A 20,195-nucleotide genomic window follows, 5' to 3' on the forward strand; every position below is an offset into this window, starting at 1 on the left:
AAGCAAGTTGTTAAGGGCACTGTCCAAATGCCTCTTAAACACTGACAGGCCTGGGGCATTGACCACCTCTCTAGGAAGCCTGTTCCAGTGTTCAACCACCCTCTTGGTAAAGAAATGCTTCCTAAATATAATCCTTTTCTCATGGAAGTCTCTTCCCACTTACTTCTCTGGTGATTAGTTATCCTAAATTCAATCATAAGTTTATGATCCATTTATATTAATTGTATGCAACGGATTTTTAGCATAAATAGCTCCTCCCCTATTCTAGGTATACTTATGCTACAGTCAGTCCTTCAGCTGTTCCTTAACTGAGTTTATTAATATTGTAAAGATGATTCAACAGTTTATAGTTCGTCCTCTCAGCAGGACTGCTTGTTTTCTTACTAGTACTGATGGCTGAGCAATGCAGTTCATAGTTCTGTCTTGATTAGGAACCCCTCTAGTGACACATCACAGAACTGCATTTACAGTATCATGTTTTAAGCCCACCACCAGCATTCAGTTGATTACAGCAGCTCTTTCACACAACCCCTATACTCATTTTTAATCCTTAAAATCCATGTTTCTGTGCTTCATATTAAAATTTATTTCACTTAATACTACAGGCTTGGGAAGTCATCCAGTGGCTATAGACATAGCCCCCTTAGGTCAGATAGCATGAGTGTTACTTTTGCCCTTCAAACATATCAAGAGCAACCCTATGAGCACATCTGGGGACTGCAGCATTCTGCCTTCCTCCCACAGGTCTTTCCTTTTTATGCAACTCTCCTTTAGCCTGTTTTCTAGTACCAAATCATAGCCTTTCCAGCTTACCTGTTTTGATGGCACCCTGCATCAAAGGCTTCAAAGCAGTCCAGAAATTCTGCAGTGCTGTCTTTGTTTATTTTAAAAAAAATCTATTAAAGCAAGATCATGTTACTGTGATAATAGTCAGTAACTTGAATATTATCCCTTTGTATATCTACTTTCATGCCTTTCCTTTTTGTTCAGAGACTGTTAAAGCTCTTGCATACTCATGCCACTCTGGTTTTGCCCTGAAGACATACATAGCATTCTTAACATGCTTTATTGAAAAAGATATAAGCAACAAAATGACAATATCGCCAAAAGCAAAGTGGAAAGACTGAGAATTGCCTGGATAAGAGGTTAAGAATTTAGCTGTGATATGGAAGCAGACAGAATGAGAATGGACCTGTGCAGATGTAAACATGTTCTCTAGACAACACTGAAGAAGTCCCAGTTGGTGTATGACGGAGATAGCAATCTTAAAAACCAGAAAAGTTAAATGAATTTAGGAATCTGCATTTGACAGTTCTCACAAACAGCACAGACACATGGACTGCCAATTCCTGGTATTGATCCTGCAGTGTCTAAGCTTTAGCTTGCATTAGAATGTAATGTTTGCTTCACTATGAAAACACTACTTTGAGGACTGGATCAATGATTAATTTTACCCTTCAGTGTCAGGTCACCCCTATACTTCAAAACATCCAATTCAGGAACTCTGAAAATTGAAAGAATAAAAGGGACTCCCCAGTTCTGGAGGCTCTTACGTGTCCTTTTAGAATACCAAGAGGAAATATATTCTCACTCTGATAAACTCAAAATTTTGAGTTTATCTGTTGTTTGTTCTGACCTTCTCCACATCAAATTTAAAGCAGTTTGGAAACCAGGGTGTTGCACCTGGCCAGTGCTGAGGTGTAGGGTGATTCTAAAGTGTTAGACAAAAGACTATATGTAACTCAGTTTCCTTGACAGGGTCCATGAAGAAAAGCAGCGACTGTCTGTACAAACAGGGTGCTTTCTTTTTACTGTTGCATATATGACTTGGTCTTTTCTAAAAACTTTATTCGTCCCTTAGAATTGAAGCTATCTTCCATTGGGCAAATCACAACCCTAACTCCTATCCTTTTACTTCATAAGTACCGGGTATTTCATGTCTCCAACTGCCAAAAGAACAGAGCAGCAGAAAGTTAAGCTGTACGGATCTAACACACAAGCTTAGAAACCTTTGGCAAGTTCTCCAGCTTTTCCCTAAAAGAATTTCACCAGGCCAAAACTAAATGTGAAGGCTACTGCTAGGACATTGCTTATTGTGCAAACAATTTCCTGCTATGTTCCAGCATATTTTGATCTCTTCAAAGAGAAAAAAAAAAAAAACCACCTCTTTCTTTTTTGAAAACAGCACAGCAGGATCTGCTGTTTGGAGTCCTGCTCTTCCTTGCGCAGGATACATGCAATACCCCAGACTCGGGCTTGCAGGGCCCCATGCCAGCAGCCGTCAGTGAGGAAGCTGGGCTGGAGCATCAGTAACTGTTGTGATCACATGCTCAATTAAAAACAGAAACAAAGGACTGGTGATTTAGTATTGTCTCAGGAAGTTTACTCCCTGCACTAGTAACCTCCGGAGCAAGAGTGACGAACTGCAGATTAAGTAGTTCAACAGAACAGAGCATACCTCTTCGTGTCCAGAATACATCTCCTGCCTGGATTCACATACCTGAGGTGGGCTGCTTAACAGCAAAGAAAACTGGATTTGCAAGTTCAGTCCATCTGCAACATCAACCATGATCAACCAGGCTCACTACGCTACCATTGCCACAACGCAGAATTAAAGGCAGATGTATACACTGTTTGCAATTTCAGGTGCTTCTCTTTTTCTGATGTCTTGCGAGGAATATAGCAAAGAACCAAGTTCTGAAAGCATGGGGCTGGGGAGTTACTAAACAACCACTACTAACTCGGTCACAAAAAAACAGCAATATAAAGATTTTTCTTTAATATGCTAATGGAGTTCCTAGATATTTCATATGTGGTCACTCATTTCAGCATATAAGAGCAGTGTTCTGTTATAATGACTGGTCGGTTCACTTGTGGATACTAGGACTGCATGCTGTCTTCAATTTGAAGAGCACTGGGCTTCCTGGTCAATGCTCAAAAGCAAACAGAAGAGGAAGATACACATTCAGTTAAAAAAGAACACACACACACAAAAAAACCCCATGCAGGAAACTGCTAAATAATTACAATAAAGCTTCATGGCACTTGCTTCACAAAACATAAAGCTGCTACTTGGGAAACCACTGTATCTTGCAGTATCTCAAAACAGTATCAGAAACTGCAACTGCTCCAGGCTAGGTCCTTTGTACATATGATAAGCTTCGTTCAAATAAAGAAATTGCTCATTTATACAAGCTGTGAATTTTGCCTTCTATCTTCATCTTACTTCAAGTCTCACCACTGAGCTCCAATGATACTGAAGTTCCCACCCTCTACACCCCCTAAGCCACACCAACACACTGCCAGCTCAAGACAAGCTATGGACCTGCAATGCTGACTTCCAAGAACTCGGCCTGCTTGATCAGCAGAGCTGCACAGGAAGCTGGGGGGCATGTTTAACCCAGTCACAACTCTGGAAAATGCTTTCAAAGAAGGAAGTGGACACAGAACAAAGTGTGAACATGGTCAGCTGCTTCACAAGGAACAGAAGTCACTTGATCCTCTCCAAACATAACCCTATGCAGACAGTCTTCTCCATGGTTTAACATTTTGCTAGGTTTCTGTTTGCAGTGTGCTACAGACAACTAGTTTCATTATAGCTTTCTTGGAATAGTACTGAGAGGAGTGTAACTGCTCACATGTACAGCACTATAGATCGGGACAACAGTCACTATAGTGGGGAGTAGTGGAAAGCCATAACCTAGATTAGTCTTCCTGCCAAAACTAGGTCAAAGAATTTTACCCAGTAGTTTCTAGATCAAGTTCTTCCACTTCTCAGAAAGTGGTTGGGGCTTAGACGCAGGCAGCCAATGCTGTTTGAAGTTGCCCAGGACATTCAAAACACTCAGGAACAAGAGCAGGTATGTTGCAAGTCTCAAGATACCCTCAGGCATCACAAATGACACTGAACACCCAAAACACTCAGTTTTTAAAGCCCTGTATACCCTGTCATCGGAACTATACATAGTAACTGCAACATTTGAAAAATTCTAACCCCATATGGTTCTAAAGAAAAATGCATTGCTTAAAATGTCTGCCTGCTACTATGTTTTTCCCTATCCTCTTCCCGGTTTAGAAACAAGGCTTACATATTAACAATTCCACATTCTTCAGGTGAGACTGACCTCTCCAGCTCCCCCTGCAGACTCATCTGTAGAAAGTATACTTGGTTCTAATATTCCTAATTTCTGGGTCTGAACATCAAATTTCAAGTCATGCACTTTATTCCTTAACAAGCTTTCATAATCTTTGACAACTTTTTAAGTTGCTACACAAAAGAGCCTTTAGAAACATTTCAAAACCAGAAAAGCAGAAGTATGTCAGAAGTATCAAAGCTGTTTAAAACTACATGCTGTGTTTGAAACATTTACATTTTTAACATCAAAATTAAAGGGAAGATATATACATATAATAAAGTTAGACAAAAGTCTGTATTTAAAAGAATTACAGGAAGCCAGTCTACAGCTGAAGAATCCTATGTAGTGCAAGGAATGTGTACCAAAGCATTAAAACAATGATGGTACCAGCTAGTGCACAGCATTAAACTCTGCTGCAGAAATTATGGAAGAATGGATTATGGAAGAAGACTGAAACATCAATGTTTAAAGACAAACCAGTCCAGATTCTTACACCTCTCCCTTAATCCCCTAGACAGCAAAGCAAGACTTCTTCAAGATTAGTAACTCCAGCATTATTTTGAAAGGGACTCCAGCCCACGAGGTACCTCTTGGAGATACAGGGCAAAAACAAACCGATGGTAACTAGAATGTATTTGTATCTTCCTTTGCACAATTGTCCTTGCTAAATTTAGAGATCAGTACTACTGATGGAAACATCCTGATTCTGCTAACAAATCAGTCTCAATCACATAATTAACAAACAAAAGTACTTGTTTTGGCCCTTTTTAGCTAGCCAAAACTTTGAGTCAACGCTGTGGCTGCAATTATGCTAGAAATATAACATACTGTTAACTCCAGGCACAGTCTAAATTCCAAACTCAGTGCACAGATTTCCCAAGATGGCAGGTGATTATAGCGGGAGACCCAGAGGTTTCTTTCACAGACTTGGAGGGGGACTTTGATTAACTTACAACTCTGATGTACAACAGGAAAGATACATACAAATGCTAAACATACAGCATCTGTTAAGTATGAATAGAAATTTATTTGCTAGTGGCAAACATCTCCCCCACTTAATACAAGCCTTGCTCTAAACACTAGGCAACCATTACCCAGGGTAAGTCACTGAGTCACAGGTTACACAGCCCACACAAGTTCTTTTTAATGTATACACTTTACTACTTTCATACATACAGGGTGCTCCCTCCAGAAGAGATAACACATGTATAGCTTAAGCCACATATGAAGTGATGGAAGCCAGTTACATGCACACAACTTGCAAACCCTGGCATCCTGAAACTTCAAGAAATTGTATTTTCACCTCACACTACAGAGCGTAAGACACCGAAGTACTGTTAAAAACATCTTATTGCTGGCAGGTCTGAACATTAAGAGGTCCACACTTAGGCATTAAGACATGACTGAAAATGACTGACTTAATTAGAGCCAAACTGACACCACCACTGCAGGATCTGATGCTGTTATGGTGGCACTGTTCTTCCACTGTTTGACATGAAATCCTTGTGAAATACCTATCAACACTTTCCCTCTGTAGGTATCTACAAGGCAAGTCTGGGGATGCAAAGCTGAAAAGGGTAAGAGTCAACAAGTAAGGAAACAGGACTACCTAAACTACCAGCTTACAAACCAAGACCCAAGACTTCAGAAGGGGCTGGAAGATCCTACTATTTAATAGCACAATCACTATAAAGTTCCAAACACAGAGAAGTAGCTTTTACATTTTAATCCCTAGCATAAAGGCTATCTTACTGTACAGCTACCCTCTGTCTCATCTCTAAGGTCATGAGGACCACTCCCGGCCAGGATTTCTATCCTTTGAAAAATCAGACAAAAGGAAGTACCAGATGCTGTTAGGGTTTTTTTGGGGGGGTTGTTTTTTAAACAAGGATAAAAATCTGAACCCCCTACTTTACCAGAGGCAATCACCAAGCAGCATAGAAGCTCACTTCCCTGTTCAAAAATGAAAGACATACAGAATTAACTTTTATTGTACTATTGCAGGCAAACAACCCCAAACTTTTGTCAGGAAAAGACAGCCTTCTAGTCACTACAGTCTACAGAGAAAAGCCAACAATGGGAACAGAGTAAACAAGCACTCATTTGAGAAGCAGAAGTATTTTAATTCAGTCTTTGTATAAACTATTAATAATACACATTACACAAGTATCTACACATGAACAGAACTTAAAAAAAATGTCCTGCTGTTCCTGCAACAGTTAGCCTCTTTTCTCCTCAAGTCCATAAGAAAGCCAAAACATAACCAAAACAGTAGCTGAAGTTAACAGCAATCCTAATGTATTTCCTCACAGCCACATGGAGGAAACTCATGACAAGAGTTATGCCAAGTTCCATTTTAGGAACTCAACCAGAAATTTTTTTTATTCAAAGTGACACAGGGCATACTAGTGAAACTGCTTTCCTTACTCAGAGAGGAAAGCTACAGAAACCTCACCTTAGTATTGAATTAGTTTTATGAACAGAAATAGGCTTTGGCAAGGAAGACGTAGTACACTCATAATGAGGATACAGTTTACTATTACACAACGGTGTTAGGTAGTTGCTTAATCATCTTCTGTACCACAATTTTCCATTCTTAAGACACCCCTGCTTCAGCAGCTGGAGGATGACAGGAGCAAAGACATTTTGCAAGTTTCCCTCTTTATGAAAGAAATGTACGAACTGTACCCTTTATTGTCCCCCTGCAAATAGGGCATTTTCTAAGGGACGGTGCACATTCTTTGCACACCACTAAGTGACCACATGGAATAAAAACAATAGAAACTTCTTTGTCCATGCAAACTTTACATGTTCTTTCCTCCTGCAGTCGTCTTAATTGTTCTTCCATAGGTAAACCTGGAAAAAAATATTAATTTTTTAAGAAGCCTGAATATATATGTGCATTCTAATTAGAATAGAGCCATGTTCCATTTCACCCTTTATGTCCCTACTTGTATTCACTAAATATAGATGGCAGTGAGAAAATAAGTACATTTTCCAGAGCTCAGAAAGTGGTATGCAAAGAACTAGTTTGTACTTTCCACTTCTGTGAGACAACAAACAGCTTGGGAATTGGTGGCCAACTGTAGTTCTTCAAACCAACCAATGTTTACATTTTAGCAAATGCTGTACTTTTCTTGCTTGGATATTAGAAGCACAGAGCACAGCCTGGCTGGTGGAAGTGAGTTATATTAAGGCTTGTATACTTCTCTGCAGTCTATTAACATATTAAACTACAGGACTAAGAGCCAGAGCAAACTCAATCTCATGTCTGACAAGTTTTTATCTACCCAGCTGTTGGTCAAGCTAGATCTTAGGACACCTATAACCCACCCTGAAAAAGCAGAAATGATGATACCTGCTGTGAAGTGCTAACCTACTATTCACTGTCCAGTCTTTACTAAATGCCTGAATGACAGCTTGTACCAGGATCAAATCCAGCACATGCTTGAATTGTTGAGCTCCAGAAACTACCTCCTACAGTGCAAAAGCACATGTAAGGCACAGGATATAGCTTGTAGCAGACAGACTTGAGACTTGTTTGCAAAAGTCTGTGCATGTGCTTAACTTTTCAGGTGAATGCATCTTACCAAAGCAGAATTACAGAGAGGGCAAACCACAGAACCTATTTCTTAACCAAGGTCATTTTCTTTTTCATGATGTTAACTATTTGTCCCACAGTACCCTTTAAAGTAAGAAGGTAGAGTTTAAGGTACCTGAAACATCTTCTGTGGGAACATACTTCATGTTCTTCTCCACTAAAATAAGAGGAAAAAAAAATCCTAATCATTTGACTAATCTACATGCAAAGCATCTGATTTTTTTTTTTTTAATCTTTAGGTTGCTATGACAGCACTCGTTACTTCTCTAAACTTATATACTTAGGGAAAAAAAAAAAAAAAAAAGAGACAGACATACCAAATAAATCTTTGTACAGTACAGGGTCACAGTCTCGTAGACAGTTTCTGAATATGCTGGCTGCTTCATTTCCTTTCACTAAAACTGTATCTATCAGTTCCCTTGCTTGCAATGGTGTCTGAGTCTTTTGCTTAATAACATCATGTTCAAGTTCCGTTATCACTTTGGCTGATAGTAAACTCCCGAGGATTGGAAGTACACATGTTAAACGTTGGAATAAAGCCATTCGATTCTTCCGGATTAAGGACAAATCATCTGGAATGCAAAGGGGATCAGGTGTTTGTTAGGAATACACCATTCCAAGTTGCATTTCTGCTTAACAAGAATTAATACATTCTTTAAACTCTACTTGAAATGTTCGCTTACTACACATCATTAATAGATACCTCAGTGAATTTTTGTGATATTCACATAAAGAACAGACTTAAGAAAACCACACGCAAGCAGCTTCCGAGCTGAAGACTTTTCACCAATGAAATCTCCTGCTCCCATTTCCAGGTTAAACTATCTGAGGGGATCTTGTCTAACTTTACACTGGTAAAACTTAACATTCTCTGCAGAATCGTGAAGAAAAAACAGCACCTCTGCATAACACCAGCGCTAACTCACCGTCAACCAACAGGTTAATTCTAATCAGCGGCAAAATCACGTCTGAGATGTACATAGAATCAAGCTTTTCTAAGAGGTGTCCAACAAAATTATGTGCAAGAAAACCAGAAGTACAGCACAACCAGACTCAGGAGATTATTTTTTTAAAGATAGTCTATCACAAACAACAACAAAATAATAATTTCCATTAAGATTTAACGGCTGAATCTGTCTATATTTTTTTGATAGAACACGCAAGTAGGAAAGAAGCAGTCTTAATTTATAATTGAGAAGTTTCATTACTGCTTCACTGACTCAAAAAGAGTAGGATTTTTTTAGGCTTCAAAACTTACACACTGTTAAAACAACAAGAAATGGTAAAGACACGTCAAATAAACACTGTTAAATAGCTGACCTACATGGTTTAGTCAGACATAGAAAAACAGACCTTTGGCCACCTTACAGCATCTAAATTTGTAAACGTTCATGGCCTCTTCTAGGAGGTGGATATGATGGCTCACTGATTCACATAGCTTAAAGAGTAGGCAAATTTGGAAAAAATTACTAGAGGGTGCCAAGTAAAGTGTTTTGGTTCCATTTATTTTAATAACAGCAAAATAAAGGCACACAAATTTTAAAAGGTATGGCTTTGTTCCTATGCAGAGAATCATGTGATTCTGAACCCTTGGCACCTGTATGAACCACCCTCCTGAAAAGGAATGAAACAATTTCCAGACTGCTAGTTCCATACAGATATCCTGACAATGCTTTTACAGAAGCTGATCCTAATAGCAATTAAACTAAATCACTTAGTGAATAAAAACAATATGCAATACAAACCACTTCTGCTTTCACTTTTACTCAACTTATGCATACCTGATGCCACTTCTTCAAATCGTCTCTCTTTCTCTTCTTCCCTCTTCTCATCTTCAGCAGTCAGCAGATCAGACACAAGATCATTAACAGTCTTGTAGTTTTCTCCAGTGGCCAAGATTTTACTTTGCACTGTTTGCTTTATGAGCCTTCTACTGAATCCCATCTCCAAGGCAGCTTTAACCACAGGCGTGTTCATCATGATTGCATCTTCTGAATGACTCTCTCCAGGTTCAAAATGAATAACTGATCAAAGAGGAAGATCACCATGTATAATATAAAGAATAAAATACCTATACAACCCAGAAGTCAGACACATCAACATTGCCTACACACATGCTTATATACATGAATACCTAGCATTAAAAAGTTTTGATGCTTAAACAATCTCTTCTTAAGTAGTTAAAAGTGGAAGCCAGTTACTTAGATGCAATTGGCTTGAATCTGTGATAAACTTCAACCCGTGTCAGGCCTACACTGAAGTCTAGGATAATCCAGAGAAACCGCAGAGATAATTCCATTGTGTGTCAGCAGCTTTTTTACACTAAGTCATTTCTAAGTTCAGCCTTGAAAAATATCTTGGGGGGCAGGAAAGAAATGAAAATTTCAAGTTTATAGTACAAACAATTGCTCTGTTCCAGCTCTTGATCAGAATTTTCCATTCAACTTACTAAGCACCAGACATGTGGGATTCTGACTCATTGTCCTCAACCAGCAGGGGCTATGATAGCATAACCCACTCGCCCTCTGGGAGGGGTTTATTTCCACCGTAACTAGAGTCCAGCACAGAAAGACTTCACTTTATCAGCTTGTCCTACCTTCTCCTTGACCACCACTGCTCAATTCAAAGCATTTACCTAGCTATGTGCCTAAAAATGGAGTTGCATAACTGCACAGTCATGACTCCCTCCAGCAACTGTTCCACCAAGTTCAATACCATGGGTCAATTTAACAAATGTCAAATTGTTTTGTTCTGTTTAACCAAACCACTGAAACTAAAAACCACAAATATAGCAGATGCCAAGCATTCAAAACCAAAAATCTTAATATGAGCTGCTAGTATAAAAATAAGGAAAATTAAAGTCTCTTAAAGGTTCTTCCTTGAAGTTTGTCCATATACCATTGAAGCTACCTTTCATCATTAGTTAGAAAATCCTTACAAAATTGTTTCCAAGAAAATCTAAGAATTGTTAAGCAAGTTAGCTTTGGATAGCCAATTATTAAGTTCACAAAATTATAAGGAAATTTAAAAACATGCTTTAATATACATACTTGGGGGATCAATGTTTTCATCTACAGGCGTATCAGAGGTTGACAAGAGCTGTGGAACACAACAGAACCACATTAGTACCAAAGCATTGCTTTTTCCCCTACACACCTTCCTAACACATTCATCTCTCATTAACTATGATAAGCTTTTTATCTAAATGGTACCTGTTAAGTACTTGGTTACACAAGTCTGCAAATCTTTGCAGCTATATAATCAATATAAAGTTAGTGCTGACGACTTCCGTGAAGGGAAGTTTGGCTTACCCTTGCCAGAAGAGTTATGCACAGAAATAATTCAGGCTGTCCATGCCTGATTTCTGAAACAACAACTACTGATCTGCATTATTCACTGAAACTTACATCACCAGAATTTCCCTCTCCTGACACAAAGGAGCTCACTGCCTCATAACATTTTCCATAAGTAATTTGTACAGGTTAAACTCTACCTGTCCAAGCCCATTAGCCATGGTTCAGCACTGGTTTCATCTTTGTGGTCATGAAGAGCATTTATCATGTTAGAAACCAAGTAGAAATATATGCAGAAATAAGGCAGAAGGATGGACCAGACTCCCACAAAACCCATAGCACTCTTCAACAAGGGAAAACCAAAGTTACAGAACAGTAAAATTTACCTGTTCAAGAAGATGGGGGAACCTGGCCTGAATTTGACTTACAAACTCTCCTCCTTTTACACGAAGCAGATACTCACACCTGAAACATTGACAAAAGTGTACTGAATTATACTTTCTACTTGCCAAAGGAAAAAAAAAATACAGAAGAATGAAAGAGTTTACAGTAACACAGCATAACTTAAATACATGTTTCTTTTCCTCAGAAGGGAAAGAGTTCTCTTACTTGGAAGCCCGGTGACACTTTGATAAAGCTTTTCCATGATGTTCAGCAGTCAGTAGGCTTATGTATATATATACGCAGCAGCTTTACATTCTGCTACCACTTCTAATCAAAATGGCATGTCATGAGAAATGATACTGTGTCAGCGTCACTACAAAGTGCAGTGATAAACTGTTTCTATCTCACATCTCACCATTCTTCTCTCCTACTCAAATCACTCAAGTTCACAAAATTTAACACCACTATCAAAGCCAGATCTGCTTCACTACTGCCGAGTTGTATCTCTTAAGTACATTTACTGACAGGCATAACACTGAAGGAAAGAAAGGTGTCAGCTAATTCTACGTACATCATTTAGTCCAACAGTAACTGGTAAATTGCCCATGAAAGGCTAGTTGGAGATCTAAGATGTGAAGAATTATTATTAGCCTTCCTGAAACTAAGTGCAGCTTTTCTGTCACTAATGTAGGTAGAGATTTCCACAGGTATCAATCAGGTATGCAATTGCCACTTAATTATGGCAGACATTAAAAAGTTGTTTCTGTCATTTTTCCAATAGTGACATATTAAACAGCCGCTGAAACCTTTTTCACAAGCCTTTCCACACCTAAGAAACTAAACCACGTGAGCTGAAAAACTGGTTCAAGAGCATTCGTCATGGGCACGGAACTAGACCAAGGGAGCTGGATGTTCCTTCTGATTCATTTCTCTACTTGTGCTCTCCTCAGTCTGCTTTCTGACTACTTCCCTTTTAGCCAAGTATGCTCATTTACAATGCAGCCTCACTTGCCAATAGTGATTTAGGGATACACACAGCTTTTAATTATGAAGTGGAAAGCATCGAATATCATGCTTAATGAAGAAATGTTTTATTTAAGGCTACCATAGCACTTCAGAGCTTTTAAATAGAGGTACATGAAATACATCCAAATGAAAGAGTGAGTCTGCACATCATATGGTAAAGTTAAACAAAACTATTAAGTGCAGCATATATCTGCCAAAAAATATCTAAGGATGTGAACAAATTATGGTAAAAGACTTTGCCAGTTACCTTGGAAACCACTTTGCATGCTCAATCCATGGATCATCTCCAGATTCCCAGCACCTTAACCCACCATCACAGCAAAAACACTTGACATCATCATTGCGGCCTTTAAAAAAACAAGGCAAAATATCTAGCAAACATTCACACAATTTGAAGTAAGTGCTGACATAGCAATACAAATAAAATTGGAGACATCATTTTTTCTTACCTACGTAGTAAAAGCCAGCATCCGCAAGCTGTTCAGGCTGAACCGGAATTCTAGTTGGCCAATTTATGAATGTTTTAACACGTGCCTCATGAGTTTGCATGCTCACATTTGACACATTGAAACTTGGCAGGTCTCGGGTAAGGTTCTCCACAAAAGGGCAGTTAGGAAAGTGTCTCCGATGCTCTGACATAGCATTATCTTTTGGTTCCCAGTTACTCAGCTGACCACCACAGGTGAAACAAGCAACTTTGTCTGCTGTCCCCAAGTAATAAAGTCCAGCCTTTGCCAGATCAGTGGGTGAGAGAAACGTCAGTGGCCATGAGTGAAAAGTGCGTAGTCTAGCATCTTCTGTACTCATAGACGGATTGTGAAGTTTAGGTCTCAAGAATGAAAGGTCTTCAACTGCTCTAGTAGTTATTGGGTCTTGAGGAAAACTGGAAAAAGAGCCACTGAAATATCCAACTTGTTCTAAACTTGGAGAAAGTGTTATGGAATGTAGAGATGGTGAGAGACTGTTTGCAACCAGAGGTGAAAAGGCAGAACGAGAACACAGTCCGAGGTTGTTAGCTGAAAGCATGTTTTGAACAAAACTGCAGCTAGGATACTGCTGTTTATGTTTTTCCATAGCATTATCTCCTGGCTGCCAGCTGTCCAGTGTTAAGCCACAACTGAAGCACTTAACTTTATCTTGCACGCCAGTGTAATAAAACCCAGCCCGGGCAAGACTCCGTTCCGACACCGGCACGTTCATGGGGAAAGTAGAAAACGTCGACATTCGGTAGAGTTCACAGGATAAGTCATACTTCAGTTCACCACACAAAGCACTCTGCTTCATGACGCTAGCCAAGAAAGGGCTATTTTCCATTATGTTCATAATGGACTACTTTTGGAAGAATGGGACAAGTCTTCCTCTGGGAGGTAGTTGTGTGCATTAAAGGCAATTTGGAATAACCCCTGCCTGTACAAAGGTAGGAACCTGAAAATGAAATACTTCAATGTGCAATTTTGAATGCATATGTGAATAGAATTAACCTCATGATTAACAGCCTTAAAACACTAGGGAAGCTCTTGTACTTCAGTTTACACAACTGCTTTCAGTGCAAAAGCTGCCCCACCCCATTTTGACAATTAAAGCAAGCACATCAAAAAGGACCTTCCCTTGAATCATATAGGCATCACATGCTTTCCTTGTAATGTGTATCTGGGAGAGCAGTATCAATCTGTCAGGCTAGTGGAGGTGGGATCCAGGCAGGGGCAGGGGGAACAACCTCAAACGGGTTTATCAAAATCCTTTGTCAATAAAGAAACTAAAATGGGGGGCAACTAAAATGACATAATTTTTAACCAGAACATATGTTAAGTGATTTAAGAACTATTTCACCCTAGACAGCTGATAAATATGGAGCTTATACACATGTAAAGATTTTAGGTTTTAAACCTCATTGGGAGGCTGAAAATAATGGTTTATCAAGCTGAAAAGGCATACAAAAAAAGAGCCCCTGAACTCATCTGGTACATTTGCTACTACTAGACTTCCAAAAAACCCCTCAACTTCTGCATATTGTTGTAGTAATTGTTAAGACCAAAGAAGTTAGTTTGTACTCAACTTCACATATATTGAATATTCAGCTATGAGATAAACAAGTCTTATACACTGTCCCTAACAAGGATGAACTGTCTTAATTAACAAGCCTGGAATAGCCCCAGGCTTTTCTGTCTATAACATTGTCAGCACAGACTGAACAGAGCATTTCAGTTTTAACCTGGTGCCTTAGTTACAAGTATAGAGTTATCACATTTAACATAAATTATTTGGCTTGTGTCAGGACATTCTAATGCTTTATACTGTTGACTTAAGTTTTTTCTGTATGCCATGTTTATGGCATACAGAAACAAACAGAATCCTCAGATTAAAAAAAAAAATTTTGAAGCCTTAGTTTCTTTATTTGTGCACAGAACTACCTCCCAGAGTTCAGACTGAAGTCCCTTCTAAGGTGCCTACGCCTCCATATTGATATTGACTGTTCGCAAGAAGAAATTGGAAGTATCTATAGTTTCAGCCATTTAATTCTTTCGGGCAGAACAAAACCTGTAAGGAAGAAAGAGAGAAGTGTTTCAGAATATACAAAATGAGGTGCATGTAATGTCTGTACAAACAGAAACTACACAAATAGAAACACTGAAATCTCAATGTAAGCTTTTCTGTAATGTTAGCTAGAAAGTTGCAGGGAGTCAACTTCATATACTGTCATATGGAGTGTATTTTACACACTTCCTTGTTACTGACACATTTGCAAAACTTTAATCCACAAGCATAACTTTTTTGGCAGACGGATTAATCAGGCTGCTTGATCACAAACTGTATAACTAAAGGTAAGATCTTGTACTAAAGAAGTTGCACCCATTTAAACTGGTTTAAGCCTGCAGATTTTCAAACAATGAAGAACCAGTTTTATTACAGTGACTTAAATTAGGAGTACTGGAATTTCTTATTTAGGTAAATCTAACGATAGTTGAAGCACAGCACATCAGTAAAACTGAACTTCACCAAAAATTTCAGGTAAGAGACAAAGTTCATAAGCTTTTTAGTGTATCATTTTATATTTATTCATGTATACACATGTAGAAGTCTGTTTTACAGTATCAGTTCCTAAAAAGTTCTTCCAGGGAAGAGTCAAAACAGAACCGCTTGTCATGATGACACAGCCCTAGAAAAATCACCTACTGGAAAACAGCAAAGCATTTCCTACTCATCTCAATAGCTCTTAGTAGATTTGTTCTTAATATGGTCACACTATTACTATTACTATCTTCTTAATAATCACTGAGGAAATGAGTTACAAATGCCTTACGTCAATCCACTCCTTCAACACAGACGGTAGGACCAAGCTATCAACATACACGAACGACACTACTCCAAGGTTAAGCCAGTTTCCGTACTGAAGAAAGTCAAGATAACCCAGAGTGAATGCTAGAAATATCAGAGCTAACTGAAACCCTGATAATCCTAAAACATTTCAGATCACTTAAACCTGAGATCCTGTGGACATTTTCTACCGAATGCTCTCCTAATATTATCCTCCACTATAGCCCTGAGCATCCTTCATTTCCAGTCACCCAACTGCTCTGATTCGCACTGTTTTTTTCCTTCCATTATCCTGCAGCGACACTTGAGAAGTTATTTAAGTCCAGAGCAGTGATATTGAAAGTACAGTAACCTCAAAACTCAGTTTAATATTCTTCTGCTCTTGTGTCATAAACCAGGCAAAACAAGTTTACCTTCTAAGACCCTTCGCTAAGTCTACAGACCTTGAGCGCCGGAACCCACCCGGCGGGGTCTGTGCGCGGCCGCACACCCTCCGCGACACCCCCCGCGGGACCCTGTCAGATTTCCCCCCCCCGCCGCCGGCCCTCCCCGGGGGCCTCGCTCGCCGTTCCTCCACCCTCACGCTACCACCGCGACCGCGGGCTGCTGGGCACCGCCCCGGGCCTCCCGCAGAGCCCAGGCCCCGCTCCCTGAGGCTGGGCTGCCCCCGGGAGCGCTGCCGCGCCACAGACCGCGGCCTGGGGCAGAGCAGGCCCCAGGCCGAACCGCCGCCGCACCCCGCCCCTCCCGGTACTCACGGTCTTCGGCCGGGCCCCCCGCAGCGGGCGGGCCTGGTGCGCGCCCCAGCCTATATACGGTGCCTGGCGGGGGGCCGCGGGGGGAGAGGCGCCCCCGGCCGGCACCGCCTCCGCCGAGACGCTCCGAGGGGAGGCACCGCGCCGGGAAAACTCCGGCGGCCCCCGGGCGCCTGCGTGGGCTGACGTGCCCCGCCTGCCCCGCCCGCCCTTCCCCGCCCGGGCAGCCGCCGCGTTGTCGGTGCCGGCCCCTTCCCTGGCGAGCGCCGCGGCGTGGCGGCCGCCGGCGGGGCAGGGCCCGCTGGGCTGTGCGCGCCCTTCAGCCGTGGGGGCGCCGGCCCGCCCGCCTCTCTGTTCGGCTTCGCCGCCCTCTCGCCCGTTCGCGTAGCCGCCGGGAGCGGGGGAGGGCGGCCGCGGCCCCGCGGCGCCAGCAGGGACGTTAGGTACTTTCCTCTCGGCCGGGGAAACCCGCCAGCAGAGCGTGCTTCCCCCGCGGCCGGTGCGGCCCGGCGAGGCCCAGCGCGGGGATTTCCCGCGGGCGGCCTGTGCGCCCCGCCGCCGGGAAGGGCAGCGCCCGGGGACAGGCCGGCCTCGCCGGGGGCCTCGGCCCGCAGCCGGGCTCTGCCGGAGCAGCGCTCCCCCCACAGCCGCCGGCTGCAGGCACAGCCCCCTCGTACGGTTTTGCGGTCTCAAGGGGTGGCAAGGACGGGACTTGCTGCAGACCCCGCAGCTTTACCCTTGCGCCTCGGCACCAGCCTAAAACATTCGCTTAGCGGCATTTCCTACTCGAGGCAGCTCTGCAGGCGGCAAGACGGGAAACATGACCGATGAAAGACTTCAGTCACTGAAAGTCACAGGGGAAGAACGGGAGGAAGACAGAATATAAATTTCCACTGGGGGGGTTTAAGACAGTAACATACAGAAATCTGAAAAACTTCCACAGCAGGTACCAGAACACTGACCGAAGCTCAAAATCTCCCAGCACAGTCATGGTCTGTCATTTCCTACAAAGAAACAGCAGATACAAGATTTTAAAAAGCCCCATTTTGTGATGACAGAACTGTAGTGGGGTGTCTACACAACTGAGAACTGAAGAGTAAAAATCAAGGAAGTGTAACTGAACAGAGCATTATGACACTAGCGGGTAATTTTCTGTAACAGTTCCAGTAAGATGAATTTGCAATAGACTCATTCATATATTTTCTAAAACTGTTTCAAATTTCCTGTCATATGTGATGACATTTATCATACATAACAATACTATCTGTCAAATTTCAAACATCTAGCTGCAGTGACAGCTAGTGTAGTATAGCTACTACTGAAACACCATTTAACTTCACATAATTACAGAAACGTTTGCTGTTTCAGCAGCTGCACAAAAAAAACAGGTTAAAAACTCCTTTTAGAAGTTTAAAATGGTTGTCAGGTTACTGATGTGTCATTTTAAGGAAGCTGCTGACGTGGAGAAGATAAGGCTACAGGTTCAAAAACTGAGTCAGCTCTCCAAATACCATACCTGAGGAGTGATGGGGATGTTGGATTTAGAGTTTTATTGCACATAGGGAACTGTTTAATGTCACATAAGGAACTGAGCTCTGTGTATGTACATGTGTGTGGCTTTTATTGCAACTGATTTACTTTCACAGAGGAAGCTGGGGATGCTCCCAGTTTGGGGACTTCAAGCAGGACTCCCCGAATGAAGTTACACTGAATCTATTGTAACAGATTCTTGATTTTTTACCATATATTCTCCCAAGGCTAATTAATCCAGTGTTCCTCCTTAACTCTCTGCAGCCTGCATCCCTCCCTCCCTTGTGCCACACCACCCCCAGCCACATATCTGCCCTTTGCCCCTCTGTACCCTTCGGCCTCCTTCCAATCTGGCAATATAAACTGCTCTTTCCTCCCCTCCCAGGCCTCAAGGCGAGCAGTTTCAGGCCCTCCCTTTCTGCTTGGCAAGCCTCATGTCGCAACGAGGAGGAAGGGAGGGGGAGGAACAAAAAAGCAGGCTAAAATGCTTGTATTAGCAGAAAAATAGGTGTAGCTGCCCTGAGCTACCAGGCTCTTTCTGCTTGCTTTGTCTCTTCGAGTATAGTAGCAGTTCCCCCAGTTCTCCATTCCCAGCAATTCCTTTGCTATTCAGAGAAAGAGATGAGGGAAATTTCCCCACCTACTTAGCTGCAATGATTGATAGTCCTTTCCCCAGATACATGAATGAGTAACATAACTAAATGCTTTTTCTTAGGACTGAAATTCCTGAGGAACAGTGCGTTATCATCAGCATCCTCAGTCTGGCTTGAACCTGGGACCGAGGTAACTCTCCAGAGGCAGAGAGAGGACAGCAGTGGTGCTTAAGTCCTACCCAAGCTAAATGCAGGCTTTGGCTTTGGTTCTCAGGCTGTGGGACTGATCCTTATTCCAGCCCTTTTCCCTGCTGCAGCAAGCTTCCAAGATCACAGTCTTGACCTAAAAATAGTAGGACTGATAAACTGAACCAAGGCGCTCTGCTTTGCAGACTCTTAGCTCTGGAGAGGGGGGAAGTAGGCTGCTTTCAGATAAAGCTGTCCTCAACCAAAGGAAACTGCTTTCTTAAGGAGTCCCAGCTAATCACAGAGGTTAAAGCGCTAATAAAAGCACGGCTGCCACATTACCAGTGTTTATGAAAATCAACCTAATGGCAATGTTAACTGAAACAGCAAAGGTGATACAGCAAATCTCTGGAGGTGGAATGCAGTGACCCTTCTGCATGAGTGCATTATCGATGCCAACATCAAGGAGCACAGATGGCACTTGAAGTACCTGATGTAACCGTACGTCCAGAAGTTTTCTCTGAGAAGCCTCATGCATGACAGTCTCCCCATGCTGTCATCCTTCTCTGATGCCTTTTCCAGTTTACCATCTTCCACAGCATTAAAACATCTGGCTTTAATGGCGCCTCTGTAACATACCCCTAACATCTATGAAGGGGAGAGAGGGAGAAAAGGCACTGTTAACTTGCCTTTCCATTGCTACTGCTCTTCTCTCCCATAAATTACAGGAAGAATACTGTTACCCAGTTTCTCCCCACCATAAGTGACTGCCAGACCATCTCTCTAGGATTTCAACCTTACCAATTACACACGCACAACCTTAACAACCTGACATGCACAAATACTAACCGTGATTTTTATCTTAGATGTTTTCTGGAGATACAACCAGCTCAAATTAGCAAATTCATCATGTCAGCACTACTGAGGATAAAATACTGCATAATCTGCAGTTTCAGTAATACTGCTCTGATCTTTAATCCTAGCCAAGAATGTAACCTGTAGTTGCTTCTTTGTCTTAGGGACAAGCATTCAGTTAGGTGAAGAAAAAGTACTCCCTCAAACATTAAATGTATTACTTCAACTGTATCTATATCCTGTCTGACTGTTGATATATAGAAATAACAGAAATTATCTTAATTCCAAGATGCTTTTAGGAGTGAGAAACAAGGCATTTCTCCAACTCCTCACAAGGCTTCATCAAGGAGCCATGCAACTCAGCTAGTGAAGTGAGAGATGGAAGGAAACTCCTGTACCCACTCTTCCACAAATCTATAAAATCAGTATTAAAAAATAAACACAGTTATTACTAGCTAGTGCCTGCATTTTTCAGCTTCCCAAAGGTACTAAATGCTTCCATGGAACATGATCTACTTATT

General features: G+C 41.5%; 1 protein-coding gene across 2 annotated transcripts; it reads right to left on the reverse strand.

Moving 5' to 3' along the window:
• Positions 1-6,238: 6,238 nt before the first annotated feature.
• Positions 6,239-16,690, reverse strand: BIRC2 (baculoviral IAP repeat containing 2). Of its 2 annotated transcripts, XM_074816190.1 has the most exons (10): positions 16,514-16,689; positions 15,742-15,828; positions 12,890-14,978; positions 12,688-12,787; positions 11,417-11,495; positions 10,788-10,836; positions 9,519-9,761; positions 8,055-8,309; positions 7,853-7,894; positions 6,239-6,992 (listed from the first exon to the last, which is right to left on the reverse strand). In XM_074816190.1, exons 3-10 carry the CDS (start codon positions 13,761-13,763, stop codon positions 6,799-6,801), a joined length of 1,836 nt encoding a protein of 611 aa, XP_074672291.1. In that variant the 5' UTR covers positions 13,764-14,978; positions 15,742-15,828; positions 16,514-16,689; the 3' UTR covers positions 6,239-6,798. The 2 variants fall into 2 exon arrangements, with proteins under 2 accessions (XP_074672291.1, XP_074672290.1); XM_074816189.1 differs by lacking the exon at positions 15,742-15,828 and having other exon boundaries at positions 16,514-16,690.
• Between the last annotated feature and the right edge of the window lie 3,505 nt (positions 16,691-20,195).

The sequence above is a fragment of the Strix aluco genome, chromosome 2 (genome assembly GCF_031877795.1).
Source record: "Strix aluco isolate bStrAlu1 chromosome 2, bStrAlu1.hap1, whole genome shotgun sequence".
In the NCBI taxonomy this organism is placed as follows: Eukaryota; Metazoa; Chordata; class Aves; order Strigiformes; family Strigidae; genus Strix; species Strix aluco.